At 39.7% G+C, this 13,495-nt stretch overlaps 1 protein-coding gene across 2 annotated transcripts in view; it reads right to left on the reverse strand.

Moving 5' to 3' along the window:
- ADAMTS20 (ADAM metallopeptidase with thrombospondin type 1 motif 20) overlaps positions 1-13,495 on the reverse strand; it is a 204,936-nt gene that overhangs the window by 17,804 nt on the left and 173,637 nt on the right. For both annotated transcript variants that reach the window (XM_040233797.1, XM_040233796.1), the window contains one exon: positions 8,310-8,401. In XM_040233797.1, the coding sequence (XP_040089731.1) occupies positions 8,310-8,401 (92 nt within the window). The remainder of the gene's footprint in view (positions 1-8,309; positions 8,402-13,495) is intronic.

A 13,495-nucleotide genomic window follows, 5' to 3' on the forward strand; every position in this document is an offset into this window, starting at 1 on the left:
CACTGAGTCAATGGACATGAATTTGAACAAACTCTGGGAGATAGTGAAGGACAGATGAGCCTGGTGTGCTGCAGTCCATGGGGTCACAAAGCGTCAGACAAGACTCAGTGATGCAAGAACAAAAACACCCCACTCTTAGATAACCCGTGAGTCAAATAAGACATCACAAATGATAACAGAAAACACTCAAGATGAATAAAAATGAATGCACAACACCAAAACTTCAGGAATGCTGCAAAAGAAGTATTTAAAGGGGAATTTATAGTTGTAAATGCCCATATTAAAAGATAAAAAGGCTCTCATTCCATGACCTAAACTTCTACCTTAAGCACTGAAAGAAAAGGTGGGGGGCAAATTAAATCTAAAGCAAGCAGAAGGAAAGAAATGATACTGAATAAAGTGGAAACTGGAGAAACAAACGAGAAAAATTACAGAGAAAATCAGCAAAATCAAAAGTTGGTTTTTTGAAGTAAGCCAGAAAGAAAAACACCAATACAGTATACTAACACATATATATGGAATTTAGAAAGATAGTAATGATAACACTGTATGCGAGACAGCAAAAGAGACACAGATGTATAGAATGGACTTTTGGACTCTGAGGGAGAGGGAGAGGGTGGGATGATTTGGGAGAATGACACTGAAACATGTATACTATCATGTAAGAAACGAATCGCCAGTCTATGTTTGATACAGGATACAGGATGCTTGGGGCTGGTGCACGGGGATGATCCAGAGAGATGATATGGGGTGGGAGGTGGGAGGGGGGTTCAGGATTAGGAACTCATGTACACCCGTGGTGGATTCATGTCAATGTATGGCAAAACCAATACAGTATTATAAATAAAATAAAGTAAAAATAAAAATTAAAAAAAGTTGTTTTTTTGAAAAGAACAAAATTAACAAAATCTAGAAAAGAGAGGAGATTCAAATCACTGAAATCAGGAACAACTGCAAATCTTACAAGAATATAAAGGATTATAAGGCAATACTATGGACAATTGTAAGCCAACAATTTAGATAACTTTGATGAAATGGACAAATTCCTAGGGGAAAAAAAGTACCAGAATAGACTTAAGAGCTAGAAAATCTGAAAAAATCCATAATAAATAAAGAGATTGAATTAGTAAATAAAACTACATTCACAAAGAAAAGCCCAAGCTCAGATGGCTTTGCTGGTGAATCCCACCAAACATTACTTTTTCACAAACTCTTCCAAAAAACCAGAAGCGGGGGGGTACTTACCAATTTATTCTATGAAGCCAGTATTTCCCTGATACCAAAACCAGACAAGGGCATCACAAAAAAAGAAAATGACAGGCCAATATCTTTTCTGTAAACAGACAAAAAATTCTCAACAAAGCATACCAAACCTAGTGACATACAAAACGGATTAGATATCATCAAGGATTTCCCCCAGGAATGCAAAATTGCTTCAACACACAAAAATCAGTATGATACACCATTTCACTATCACTATAGTAATGAACAGTAACCACAGGATTATCTCAACAGATGCAAAAGAAGCATTTGACAAATCCAACATTCACGATGAGCCTCCCTGGTGGCTCAGCGGTGAAGAATCCACCTGTCAATGCAGGAAAAGCAAGAGACACAGGGGATGGGTTTGATCAGGTCAGGAAGATACCCTGGAGGAGGAAATGGCAACCAACTCCAGTATTCTTGCCAGGAAAATCCCAAAGACAAAGCAGCCTGGTGGGCTACAGTCCGTAGGGGTCACAAAGAGTCAGACACGACTGAACACACACACACAACATTTATGATAAAACCACTTAACTTAGGAATAGAAGGGCACTTCTTCAAATTGATCAAAGGCATCTACAAAACACTCACAACTAACACAATAAATGATAAAGGACTTAATGCTTTTCCTCTGCAATCAAGACTAAGACAAGGATGTCCACTGTAGCCACTTCTATTCAACAGTATACTGAAAGTTTTAGACAGTGCAATGAGGCAAGATAAAGAAATAAAAAAAATATATCCAGACTGCAAAGGAAGAAGTAAAACTATTTGTAGATAACATTCCTCTGTATACAGAAAATCCTAAGGAATCCAACGAAAAATTATTACAACTAATAAATGAATTTAGCAGGCTTGCAGATTACAAGATCAATTTACAAAAATATGGACAAAAATTAGTGATTTACTGAGGGCTCAGATTTTGCAGAGTGTCTCCTTACTGGAAAACGCTCTCTGACAAAAGTCTTTTTTACCTCAAACTGGAATCTTCTGTCTCATTAATATCTCCTTAAGTAAGTAAGGCTTTTTGGCTAAGATTAAGTGGTGGCTCAGACGGAAAGCGTCTGTCTACAATGTGGGAGACCTGGGTTCGATCCCTGGGTTGGGAAGTTCCCTGGAGAAGGAAACGGCAGCCCAATCCAGTACTCTTGCCTAGAAAATCCCATGGATAGAGGAGCCTAGTGTCCATGGGGTCGCAAAGAGTTGGACACGACTGAGTGACTTCACTTTTTTTTCACTTTTTAAGTAACACGTACTGATGCCATTGCTGTCTCATGGCACTCTCTACATATTTAATGAAAGTTAATCATAACCTCTCTCTCTTTTCCTGGCTACCTTCTTCATTTTCTTTACAAAACATGACTTAAACCTTCCCCTCTTTTCCCCTGATTCTACTCCTAGATAGATTAAAATTTTATCTTTCTCAGACAGAAAATGTTAAATAAATATATTTCAGTGTCAAGCGCAAATAAATCTTTTGGTCTCAACATTGTGTTTCGGTACCTTACAATTATACTGGGCAGTTTAGACATTATGACATGGTCTACATGAGTCATATTGAACTCATGGTGGTTGAATAAAAAAACCTAAGTCACTTTCATATCACTGTGCTGTGTGCTGTGCTTAGTCGCTCAGTCTTGTCTGACTCTTTGCAACCCCATGGACTGTAGCCAGCCAGGCTCCTCTGACCATGGGATTTTTCACGCAGGAATACCAGAGTGGGTTGCTATGTCCTCCTCCAGGGGATCTTCCCAATCCAGGGATCAAACCCAGGTCTCCCACATTGCAGGTGGATTTTTTACCTACTGAGCCAGCAGGAAAGCCTAAGAATACTGGAGTGTGTAGCCTGTCCCTCCTTCAGGGGAACTTTTTGACCCAGGAATTAAACCTGGGTCTCCTGCATTGTAGATGGATTCTTGACCAGCTGAACTACCAGTTCAGTTCAGTTCAGTTCAGTCATTCAGTCATGTCCAAGTCTTTGCGACCACATGGACTGCAGCATATCAGGCTTCTCTGTCTGGCACCAACTCCTGGAGCCTGCTCAAACTCATGTTTTCATTGAGTTGGTGATGATAACCAACCATCTCATCCTCTGTCATTTCCTTTTCCTCCTGCCTCAATCTTTCCCAGAATCAGGGTCTTTTCCAACGAGTCAGCTCTTCCCATCAGGTGGCCAAAGTATTGGAGCTTCAGCTTCAGCCCTAGTCCTTCCAATGAATATTGAGGACTGATTTCCTTTAGGAACCCCCAAGGAATCTGACTTTGAAGGCCAGTGGGATTTGACTACAGAACTTCCACAGGACTGGGGAAACAGACTCTTGGAGGGCACAAACCAAACCTTATGTGCACCAGGACCCAGGAAAAAGGAACAGTGACCCCACAAGAGACTGAGTCAGACTTGCCTGTGAGTGCCCTGGAGTAGCCAGTGAAGGTGTGGGTCGACAGTGGCTTGCCATGGGGTTGGGGCACTGAATACAACAGCCCTGGCATAAGTCCTTTTGAAGGAGGTCACCATTATTGCCATTTGGTTTAGCTGCTAAGTTGTGTCCGACTCTTGCAACCCCATGGACTGTAGCCTGACAGGCTCCTGTCAGGACTTTTTACTGACTGAGCTAATAGAACCCCATTACTGTACCATAGTTTGGCCTCAGGCCAAACTACAGGCAGGGAACACAGCCCCATCCATCAACAGAAAATTGGGTTAAAGATTTACTGAGCATTCCACCTATCAGAGCAAGACCCAGATTCCTCCACAGCCATTCCCTCCAATCGGGAAGTTTCCACAAGCCTCTTATCCTTATGGAAACCACAATCACAGAAAACTAACCAAGCCGATCCCTTGGATCACAGTGCTGACCAACTCAATGAAACTGTGAGCCATGTCATGGAGGGCCACCCAAGACAGATGGGTCATGAGAGAGAGTACTGAGGAAACGTGGTCCACTGGAGAACGGAATGGCAAACCACTTCAGTATTCTTGCCTTGAGAAACCCAGGAACAGTGTGAAAAGGCAAAAATATATGACACTGAAAGATGAACTCCCCAGGCAAGTAGGTACCCAATATGCTACTGGAGAAGAGTGGAAAAATAGCTCCAGAAAGAATGAAGAGGCTAAGCCAAAGTGAAAACAATGCCCAGTTGTGGATGTGACTGGTGATGGAAGTAAAGTCCACTACTATAAAGAGCAATATTGCATAGGAACCTGGAATGGAAGGCCCATGAATCAAGGTAAACTGGAAGTGATCAAACAGGAGATGGCAAGAGTAAACATCAATTTTTTTAGGAATTGGCGAACTAAAATGGATTCCAGACGAGCTACTTCAAATCCTAAAAGTTGATGATATTAAAGTGCAGCACTAAATATGCCAGCAAATTTGGAAAACTCAGCAGTGGCCATAGGACTGGAAAAGGTCAGTTTTCATTCCAATCCCAAAGATAGGCAATGCCAAAGAATGTTCATGTCTTTGTGCTGACATCCAGTCACATCCACAACTGGGCATTGTTTTCACTTTGGCTCAGGCTCTTCATTCTTTCTGGAGCTATTTCTCCACTCTTCTCCAGTAGCATATTGGGTACCTACTTGCCTGGGGAGTTCATCTTTCAGTGTCATATATTTTTGCCTTTTCACACTATTCATGGGTTTCTCAAGGCAAGAATACTAAAGTGGTTTGTCATTCCCTTCTCCAGTGGACCACATTTCCTCAACACACAACTGCACTCATCTCACACACAAGCAAAGTAATACTCAAAATTCTCTAAGTTAGGCTACAACACTATGTGAACCAAGAACTTCCATATGTTCAAGCTGGATTTAGAAAAGGCAGAGGAACCAGAGATCGAATTGTCAACATACGTTGGACCCTAGAAAAGATAAGAGAATTCCAGAAGAATATCTCAGTTCAGTCACTTAGTCATGTCCAACACTTTGCAACCCCATGGACTACAGCTCTCCAGGCCTCCGTGTCTATAATTAACTCCTGGAGTTTTCACAAAACTTGTGATCTGGGCACTTCCTTTGCCTAGATTTGTGCTTGTACAGTACTGAATGCATTTTTGTGGGGAAAGAAAATGAACACAGGCCACATCTTCATTAAATACAGTGGAAGATGGATAATTAGTATTACAAAAGATGCTCTTTTCAACCACTTACTCAGTAAAGGAATTTTCCTGCTTGGTATCTGGCATTTGTGTTTCTCTACAAATCATAAAATCAAAACCTTTATTTGTAATTTTCTTTGTACAGTATGCCAAATCAATATCAGTTCAGTCCCTCAGTCATGTCCAACTCCTTGCTACCCCATTGACTGCAGCAAGCCAGGCTTCCCTGTCAATCACCAACTTCTGGAGCTTACTCAAACTCATGCCCATCAAGTCAGTGATGTCATCCAACCATCTCATCCTCTGTCGTCCCCTTTTCCTGCCTTCAATCTTTCCCAGCATCAGGGTATTTTCTAGTGAGTCAATTCTTTGCATCAGGTGGCCAACGTATTGGAGTTTCAGCTTCAGCATCAGTCCTTCCAATGAATATTCAGGATTGATTTTCTTTAGGGTAGACTTATTGGATCTCCTTGCAGTCCAAGGGAATCTCAAGAGTCTTCTCCAACACTACAGTTCAAAAGCATCAATTCTTCAGCATATAAGTTAAATAAGCAGGGTGACTATACAGCCTTGAAATACTCCTTTCCTGATTTGGAACCAGTCTGTTTTTCCAGAAAGGAGTAAGACAAGGTTGCATATTGCCACCCTGCTTCATTAAATTATATATAGAGTACATCATGGAAAATGTCGAGTTGGATGGAGCACAAGCTAGAATCAAGATCACTGGGAGAAATATCAATAACCTCAGATATGCAGATGACACCACCCTTATGGCAGAAAACAAAGAAGAACTAAGGAGCCTCTTGATGAAAGTGAGAGGATAGTGTAAAAGTTGGTTTAAAGCTCAACCTTCAAAAAACCAAGATCATGGTATCCGGTCCCATCACTTCATGGCAAATAGATGGAGAAACAATGGAAAACAGTGACAGAGTATTTTCTTGGGCTCCAAAATCACTGCAGATAGTGACTGAAGCCATGAAATTAAAAGACGCTTGCTCCTTGGAAGAAAAGCTATGACCAACCTAGACAGCATAGTAAAAGGCAGAGACATTACTTTGTTAACAAAGGCCCATTTAATCAAAGCTATGGTTTTTCCAGTAGTCATGTATGGATGTGAGAGTTGGACTATCAGGAAAGCTGAGTGCCAAAGAATTGATGCTTTTGAACTGTGGTGCTAGAGAAGACTCTTGAGAGTCCCTTGGACTGCAAGGAGATCAAACCAGTCAATCCTAAAGGAAATCAGTCCCGAATATTCATTGGAAAGATGGATGCTAAAGATAAAGCTCCAACACTTTGGCCACCTGATTCAAAGAGCTGACTCTTTGGAAAAAACCTTGATGCTGGGAAAGACTGAAGGCAGGAGGAGAAGGAGATGAGAGGATGAGAAAGTTAAATGGCATCACCAACTTGATGGACTTGAATTTAAGCAAGCTCAGGGAGTTGATGATGGACAGGAGAGCCTGGCATGCTTAATTCCATGGGTCACAAAGAGTCAGACACAACTGAGAGACTGAACTGAACTGACTAAAATGAACTGGAATGAGCTACCAGGACAGCCCTCGTATCCCTTTACCAGGTTCTATTTGTATTTCTGGATCTAAGATTTATATGTTTATCTCAGTTAACTTTTTTTTTCATACATGCCAAGAATAGCTTTATTCTTAAAAGTCTGTGTTCATAGTTTAGGTGGATATTTAATCACTTTCTATAATTCAAAATTAAGACCCATAATGCCTCACTTAATCATTGCCTCAAGGAAATGGCAACCCACTCCAGTGTTCTTGCCTGGAAAATCCCAGGGATGGGGGAGCCTGGTGGGCTGCCATCTCTGGGGTCGCACAGAGTCGGACACGACTGAAGTGACTTAGCAGCAGCAGCAGCAACATAATTTTTGCTAGAATGAGTTGTCATTTTTTTTAATTGAATTTATTTTATTTATTTATTTTTTTTTTTACTTTACAATATTGTATTGGTTTTGGCAAACATCAACATGAATCTGCCACGGGTGTACACATGTTCCCCATCCTGAACTCCCCTCTTACCTCCCTCCCTGTACCATCCCTCTGGGTTAACTTCCATATTCATTTGAGCCTATAGTTCTAGTGACCTCCTTTAAGTGCACTTCTCTAATACAGAAAAAGTCCTCTTTTTTTAATATTCAGCCTATCTTCCATGCCATTTGATGGAAATTGTGAATACAAAATTCCTAGAAGAGACAATACAAGCAAACTATTGACTACTTGTCTTCAAAATGACATCAATATTATAATTTGTCCTCCTGTGCATAATTTTTTAATTTTCTATAAATCTACCTAATGATGCTATATTCACCTAGCTTTTATCTCTCTGTCTTATTATAAAATATTGCTCGCTCATAACAACTCTATAAAATCCTTTATTAAAAATGAGTACTAAATTTCTTCTAGAAAACACACTTTGTACTAGAAATCTCAAAGGTGACATAAAAAAAATATATGAAGAGAACCTTGGAAAAGAAAGAATAAAACCAAGAAGACATGGAAATGTATTACTTCACAAATAATAGAAAATTATTTTGAGAATGTTACAGGCCCAGGAAGCTAAAATAACTGATGTTGGTAGCAGTGTAATGACAGTCACATGCTTGTGATGCATTTCTTTACCTTGTAATATATGTCTATTCATTTCTAGGAACTAAGTGGAAAGATTAAAAATAATAAAGCATTGTGGAAGGAGAAACAGGATCTAAACTATTTCAAATTCTTATATTATACCTTTCAAACAAATGCAATATTAGCAAAGATGCTTTTCTTCCAAAGTTTATCTATAAACTTTGCAATAAATTTCATCTAAGAAGTTAGCATTTTCTATTTACTTATGTTTTTTGCGGTACTGTGGTCAAGAAAATAAATGAGGAGAAATATTATTAATTTTTTTCAGTGAGAAAATACTAAACAAATATGAAATACCTGTGGGCATCTGGCAGCACTATAGCAATCTCCAGCTGTGGCAAATGGAACTGCATTTCCAAATATTGTCTGGGCAAAAAGAAGGTCTGTAGCTAGAAAATAATAAATGAAACTCTTCAGCACTAAGACACTGTATTCAAATCTTCACTGAATACAAAGCATACAGTCTTCACATTATATTCTTAAATACATTCATATAATTAATCCAAAACTTTAAGCAAAAATGTTGCACAATTGTCATACATAACATAGATAAGGCTCTCAAATTTTATTTAACATAAAATGTTCATCCCCAAAACTGCCCTAAAAATGGAAGGGACATCTGTAACTAATCCAGATGTTTTAAAAGCTAAATATATGCTCTATTGTATTTTAGATCATAGTGAACATCTAAAACAGATAAAGTGGGGTCAAGGAACAAAATTAGAAGAAGCATTATTTAAAGATAAATAGGTGTGGAGGCATGGGTTGACAGGGGCTTACCATAGGGACAGTGGCACTGGAAGGTCCCCCAGTGTAAACCCCCTTGGAGTTAGCCATTAATCCTGCCATAGAGCCTGTAGACTCCAGGCTGGGTCACCTCAGGCCAAACAACTACCAGGAAAGGAGCACAAACCCACCCATCAGCAGATAATTGAATTAAAGTTTCACTGAGCAAGGCCCTGCCCACCAGAGCAAGACCCAGTTTTTACTATCACCATCCCCTCCCATCAAGAAGCTTACACAAGCTTCTTAGCCTCATCCATCAAAGGGCAAACAAGAAGAAGCAAGAAGAAGCATAGTCTCAAAGCAGCTAAAACAAAACCACATTACATAAAGTTAATCACGATGAAAATGCATAAAATTATGTCCCGGATGAAGGGACAAGATAAAACCCTAGAAAAACAAGCAAATGAAATGGAGATAGGCAACCTTCCAGAAAAAGAATTCAGAATAATGGTAGTGAAGATGATCCAGGATCTTGGGAAAAGAATGGAGGCAAAGATTGAGAAGATGAATGAAATGCTTAGCAAAGACCTAGAACTAAAGACCAAACAAACAGAGATAAATGGTACACTAGAAGGAATCAACAGCAGAATAACCGAGGCAGAAGAACGGACAAATGACTTGGAGGACAGAATGGTGGAAATCTCTGCCACAGAACAAAATACAGAAAAAAGAATGAACAGAAATGAAGACAGACTAAGAGACCTCGGGGACAACATTAAATACAGCAATATTTGCATTATAGGAGTCCCTGAAGGAGAAGAGAGAGAGAGAGGACCTGAGAAAATATTTGAAGAGATAATAGCTGAAAAATTCCTGAACATGGGAAAGGAAATAGTCAACCAAGTCCAGGAAGCACGGAGAGTTCCAGGAAGGAGAACCCAAGGAGGAACACACCAAGACACATACTAAAGATAAATAGGGAGTTCCACTGGCTAGCACTCAGTGCTTTCACTGCTCAAGGGCCCAGGTTCAATCCCTGGTCCAGGAACTGAGATTCCACAAACTGTGTGGTGTGACCAAAAAAACAAACAAATTTTAAAAAAGATAAATTATGACAAAGCAATAGGCAAGTGCTTATAGAGAGTACACATATCAGTTCATTTAGGGAATTCAAAAACACCCAGCTAAAAAATGTGCTACTTCTTTGATTTCTTATATTATTACATTATATTATTATCTCATTTCTATTTTATTTTTGCTAATGGTGTTAACAAAATTTCTTGATTGGCAAAAATGCTGGGGATTCTATATAAAGTATCAAAAAAGTAGAGATCTTGGCTCAGAAATAGGAGAAACCCTGAAGATAAGCTGGACCAATCACTTTTTGATGCTTAAACCACTTAAATAATATTCCAACTAATGTTCATTCAGTCAGTGGCTTTCACTTCTGCTAATGATGTTTCAAATACTTTTCAAGAAGACTGCAAGACCACTGCATGCCCCGGTGATGACACCAGTCCCCCTGGAGGCAATCCTCAAAGGTAGCATTTCTGGAAATATTTATCATATCTCTAAGAGTAGTTTCCAAACCCAGGAGGTCTTCAGTGGTGTGCCAGGTCAGCTTGTAACCAATCATGAGAACAAGTTTGGTGTGTCTTTTCCTATCTGCATGCAAAATGAGTTCGTGTTGGTAGCTTAAAATTGGTCATGGTGAGAATATATACATCAAGAAACTGAAAAATAATACAAATCAAACTTTTTTCCTGGTTGTTAAGAGTTAACTGTTGAACATTTACCCATTGCTTACGCATGGCACTTAGGGTTAGGCTGAGGCAAACAGACACAATTTTCAAATCATTCTTTGCGATGGTCTCCTACACCATTACCTGGATAACTCCAAAATAGCTTTCACTTAAAGAGTCCAAAGAAAGCTGAAAGCTGAAGAATTGATGCTTCTCAACTGTGGTGTTGGAGAAGACTCTGCAGAGTCTGTTGGACTGCAAGGAGATCAAACTAGTCAATCCTAAAAGAAATAAATCCTGAATATTCAATGGAGGGACTGATGCTGAGGCTGAAGCTCCAATATTTGGCCACCTAATGTGAAGAACTGACTCACTGAAAAAGATGCTGATGCTGGGAAAGATTGAAGGCAGGAGGAGAAGGGGACAACAGAGGACAAGACGGTTGGATGGCATCAACAACTCAGTGAACATGAGCTTGAGCAAGCTCCAGAAAGTGAAGGACAGGAAAGTCTGGCATGCTGCAGTCCATGGGGCTAAGAGTCAGACACAACTGACTGAACAATTACAGGTCACAAGCTAAATGCAATTATCCTTTCATGACACAATTAACATTTCATGCCACAGATCCCCATATTCTGTCTGTTAGAAAATCACAGAGTGTGCCTCTTTAATATTCCTCTTAGGTTCTCAGGCTCTCTGTCTTAAACCTTGTCCTTAATAATTTAGACCCTCATCACTTTCTATCTGAACTATTATATTATTAATAATATTAGCTTTCTAATCATCTTCATGGATAAAATTTGTTTTCCCTCCAACTAAGTCTGTTTCCTCCTTTGCTTATACTTTTACCCCAAAGGTCCTCATAACTTAAAAGAAAAAAAAAAGATAAATTCAATTTATAGTTTAGTATACATTGTTATTTATGATCTTCTTTCTGGGAAATTCTTTAACAAACTGCTACCAGCATCCACTCAATTTTTGCTTAGGCAAAATTGAATGACTTAATCTCTGATGGAATCAAGATGCTTCACCATCCCATGCTACGTTCAAGATGTCTCTGCCTCCTGAAACTCCATTTTCTCTCTTTGGTTAATACAAATTTATTTATTTATTTTCAATTTTAATTCTTTTACTTTACAATACTGTATTGGTTTTGCCATACATTGACATGAATCCGCCACAGGTGTACAAATTTAGCTACAAGATTTCCTCAAGATAGCTTCTAGAGGAAAGTTGACCCATTCAGCAAATATTTCTTTAGAACATATTATGTATTGGACATTATTATAAGTACTACAAGTGAATGAAACAGGGCCTGATGGACTCTGAGTGCTACCAGAGAGAGAGGTAAGTAACAGGGTAGATACTATCATATGTTACAGGTGATTATTGCTATAGGAAAAAAAAAATAACCAGGAAAAGGACAGGGAGGAAGGAAGTTTAAGCATGGAGAGGGTCTAGGATGCATTCATTGGGAAAGTATATTTAAGCAGAGACCCAAAAAATATTAAGTGGTAAATCCAACATATAACTGTGGGACAGTCATTCTAGGCAGATAGAACAGAAAGTGCAAAGGCTTTAAGGAGGTACGGGGTAGATGCTTGATGTATTCAAGGAACAGCAAAGGGACAAGTGTGTCTGAAGCAGTTCATGGATGGGAGGAATGTGGAGGGAAGGAGCAGAAAAATAATGGGTTGGGAAGGCCATGTTGAGTTTTACTGGCCACTGGCAAGGTTTTCATTTTACGAGTTAGATGGGAGATGTTTGGAGAGTTTTGAGCAAAGGTTGGAGTTGTTAAAAAGATGAAATGAGATCATGTGTGAGGCATGACATGGCTTGCTTTATGGATCACTCTGGCTTCTCTGCTGAGAAGAGAATCTAGGTCAGGAGTAGGAGGAAAGGTGAAAAGGAACTTGAATGCTACCAGAGTAAACAGGGATGCCACTGCATAGGTAAAATAATTCAGGTGGAAAAAAATAATATTGACTTCTATCAAGGTGGTAGCTAATGAGGTAATGTCAAAGTGGGACTTGGTGTGTGTCTTAGCTCAAGCTGCCCTAACAAACTCATAGACTGGGTGTCTTAACAGAAACTTATTTCTCCCAGTTCTCCCTGATCTTAGGATCAGATGCCAACATCATCAGGGTCTGATGAAAGGCCCCTATTTGGCTTGTAGAACTTGGTAATGGATGGCATGCAAGTATGAGAGAAAGGGGGGAGTTAAAGATGTTGCTGTTTCAACATGAGTAACTGGAAGATTATAGTTGCCATATATTGAAATGGTGAAAATTAGGGGTAGAAGGAGTTTTTGTGAAGAAACATTGAAAGTTGAGTTGTGGATACATTGCCAGGTACCTATTAGATGTAGGTATGCTGAGAAGGGAGTTTAATCTTGAAATTCAGGGCAGCAGTCCAAATTGGAGCTATACATTTGGGACTGTCATTTAACAGATGGTATTTGAAATCTGTAAGTTGAAAGAGACCTCTAAGGAAATGATGGAGTCCTGAATTTCTTCAATACTCATTGCTGTAGAAGATAAAGAACCAAGTTGAGGAACAGTGAGGAAAATGGAAGAAAGAGGGACCAAGACAGGCACCAAATGATGAGCGTGTGGACTCCTGGAAGCCAAATGCTGCTGATGGATCAAGTGAAATAAAAACCAAGAATTTGTCATTGGATTTAGAGAAATGGAGGGAAAACGGGTGATGTAAGAGAGAAAGGAAAGCTTGCTGAAATAATGTTCTGGAGTTGGTTCAAAGCAAGAAACCCAGAGCACAAGTAGAGAGGGCTGCCTCAGACGGAAGCAGGAACAGTTCACCCACAGTAACCAGGAGAGGAGGCAGAGTCTATAGGTCAAGGTTTAGGTGGGCTAATAGTTGTGATGTTACCAAAAGTGGGGTCCAACTGCTTGCCACTCTAAAGCCAATCAAGAGTCAGAAAGCGAAGTCACTCAGTCGTGTCTGACTCTTTGTGACCCCATGAACTGTAGCCCACCAGGCTCCCCCGTCCATGGG

Source organism: Oryx dammah, unplaced genomic scaffold (assembly GCF_014754425.2).
Source record: "Oryx dammah isolate SB20612 unplaced genomic scaffold, SCBI_Odam_1.1 HiC_scaffold_29, whole genome shotgun sequence".
NCBI classification, from domain to species: Eukaryota; Metazoa; Chordata; class Mammalia; order Artiodactyla; family Bovidae; genus Oryx; species Oryx dammah.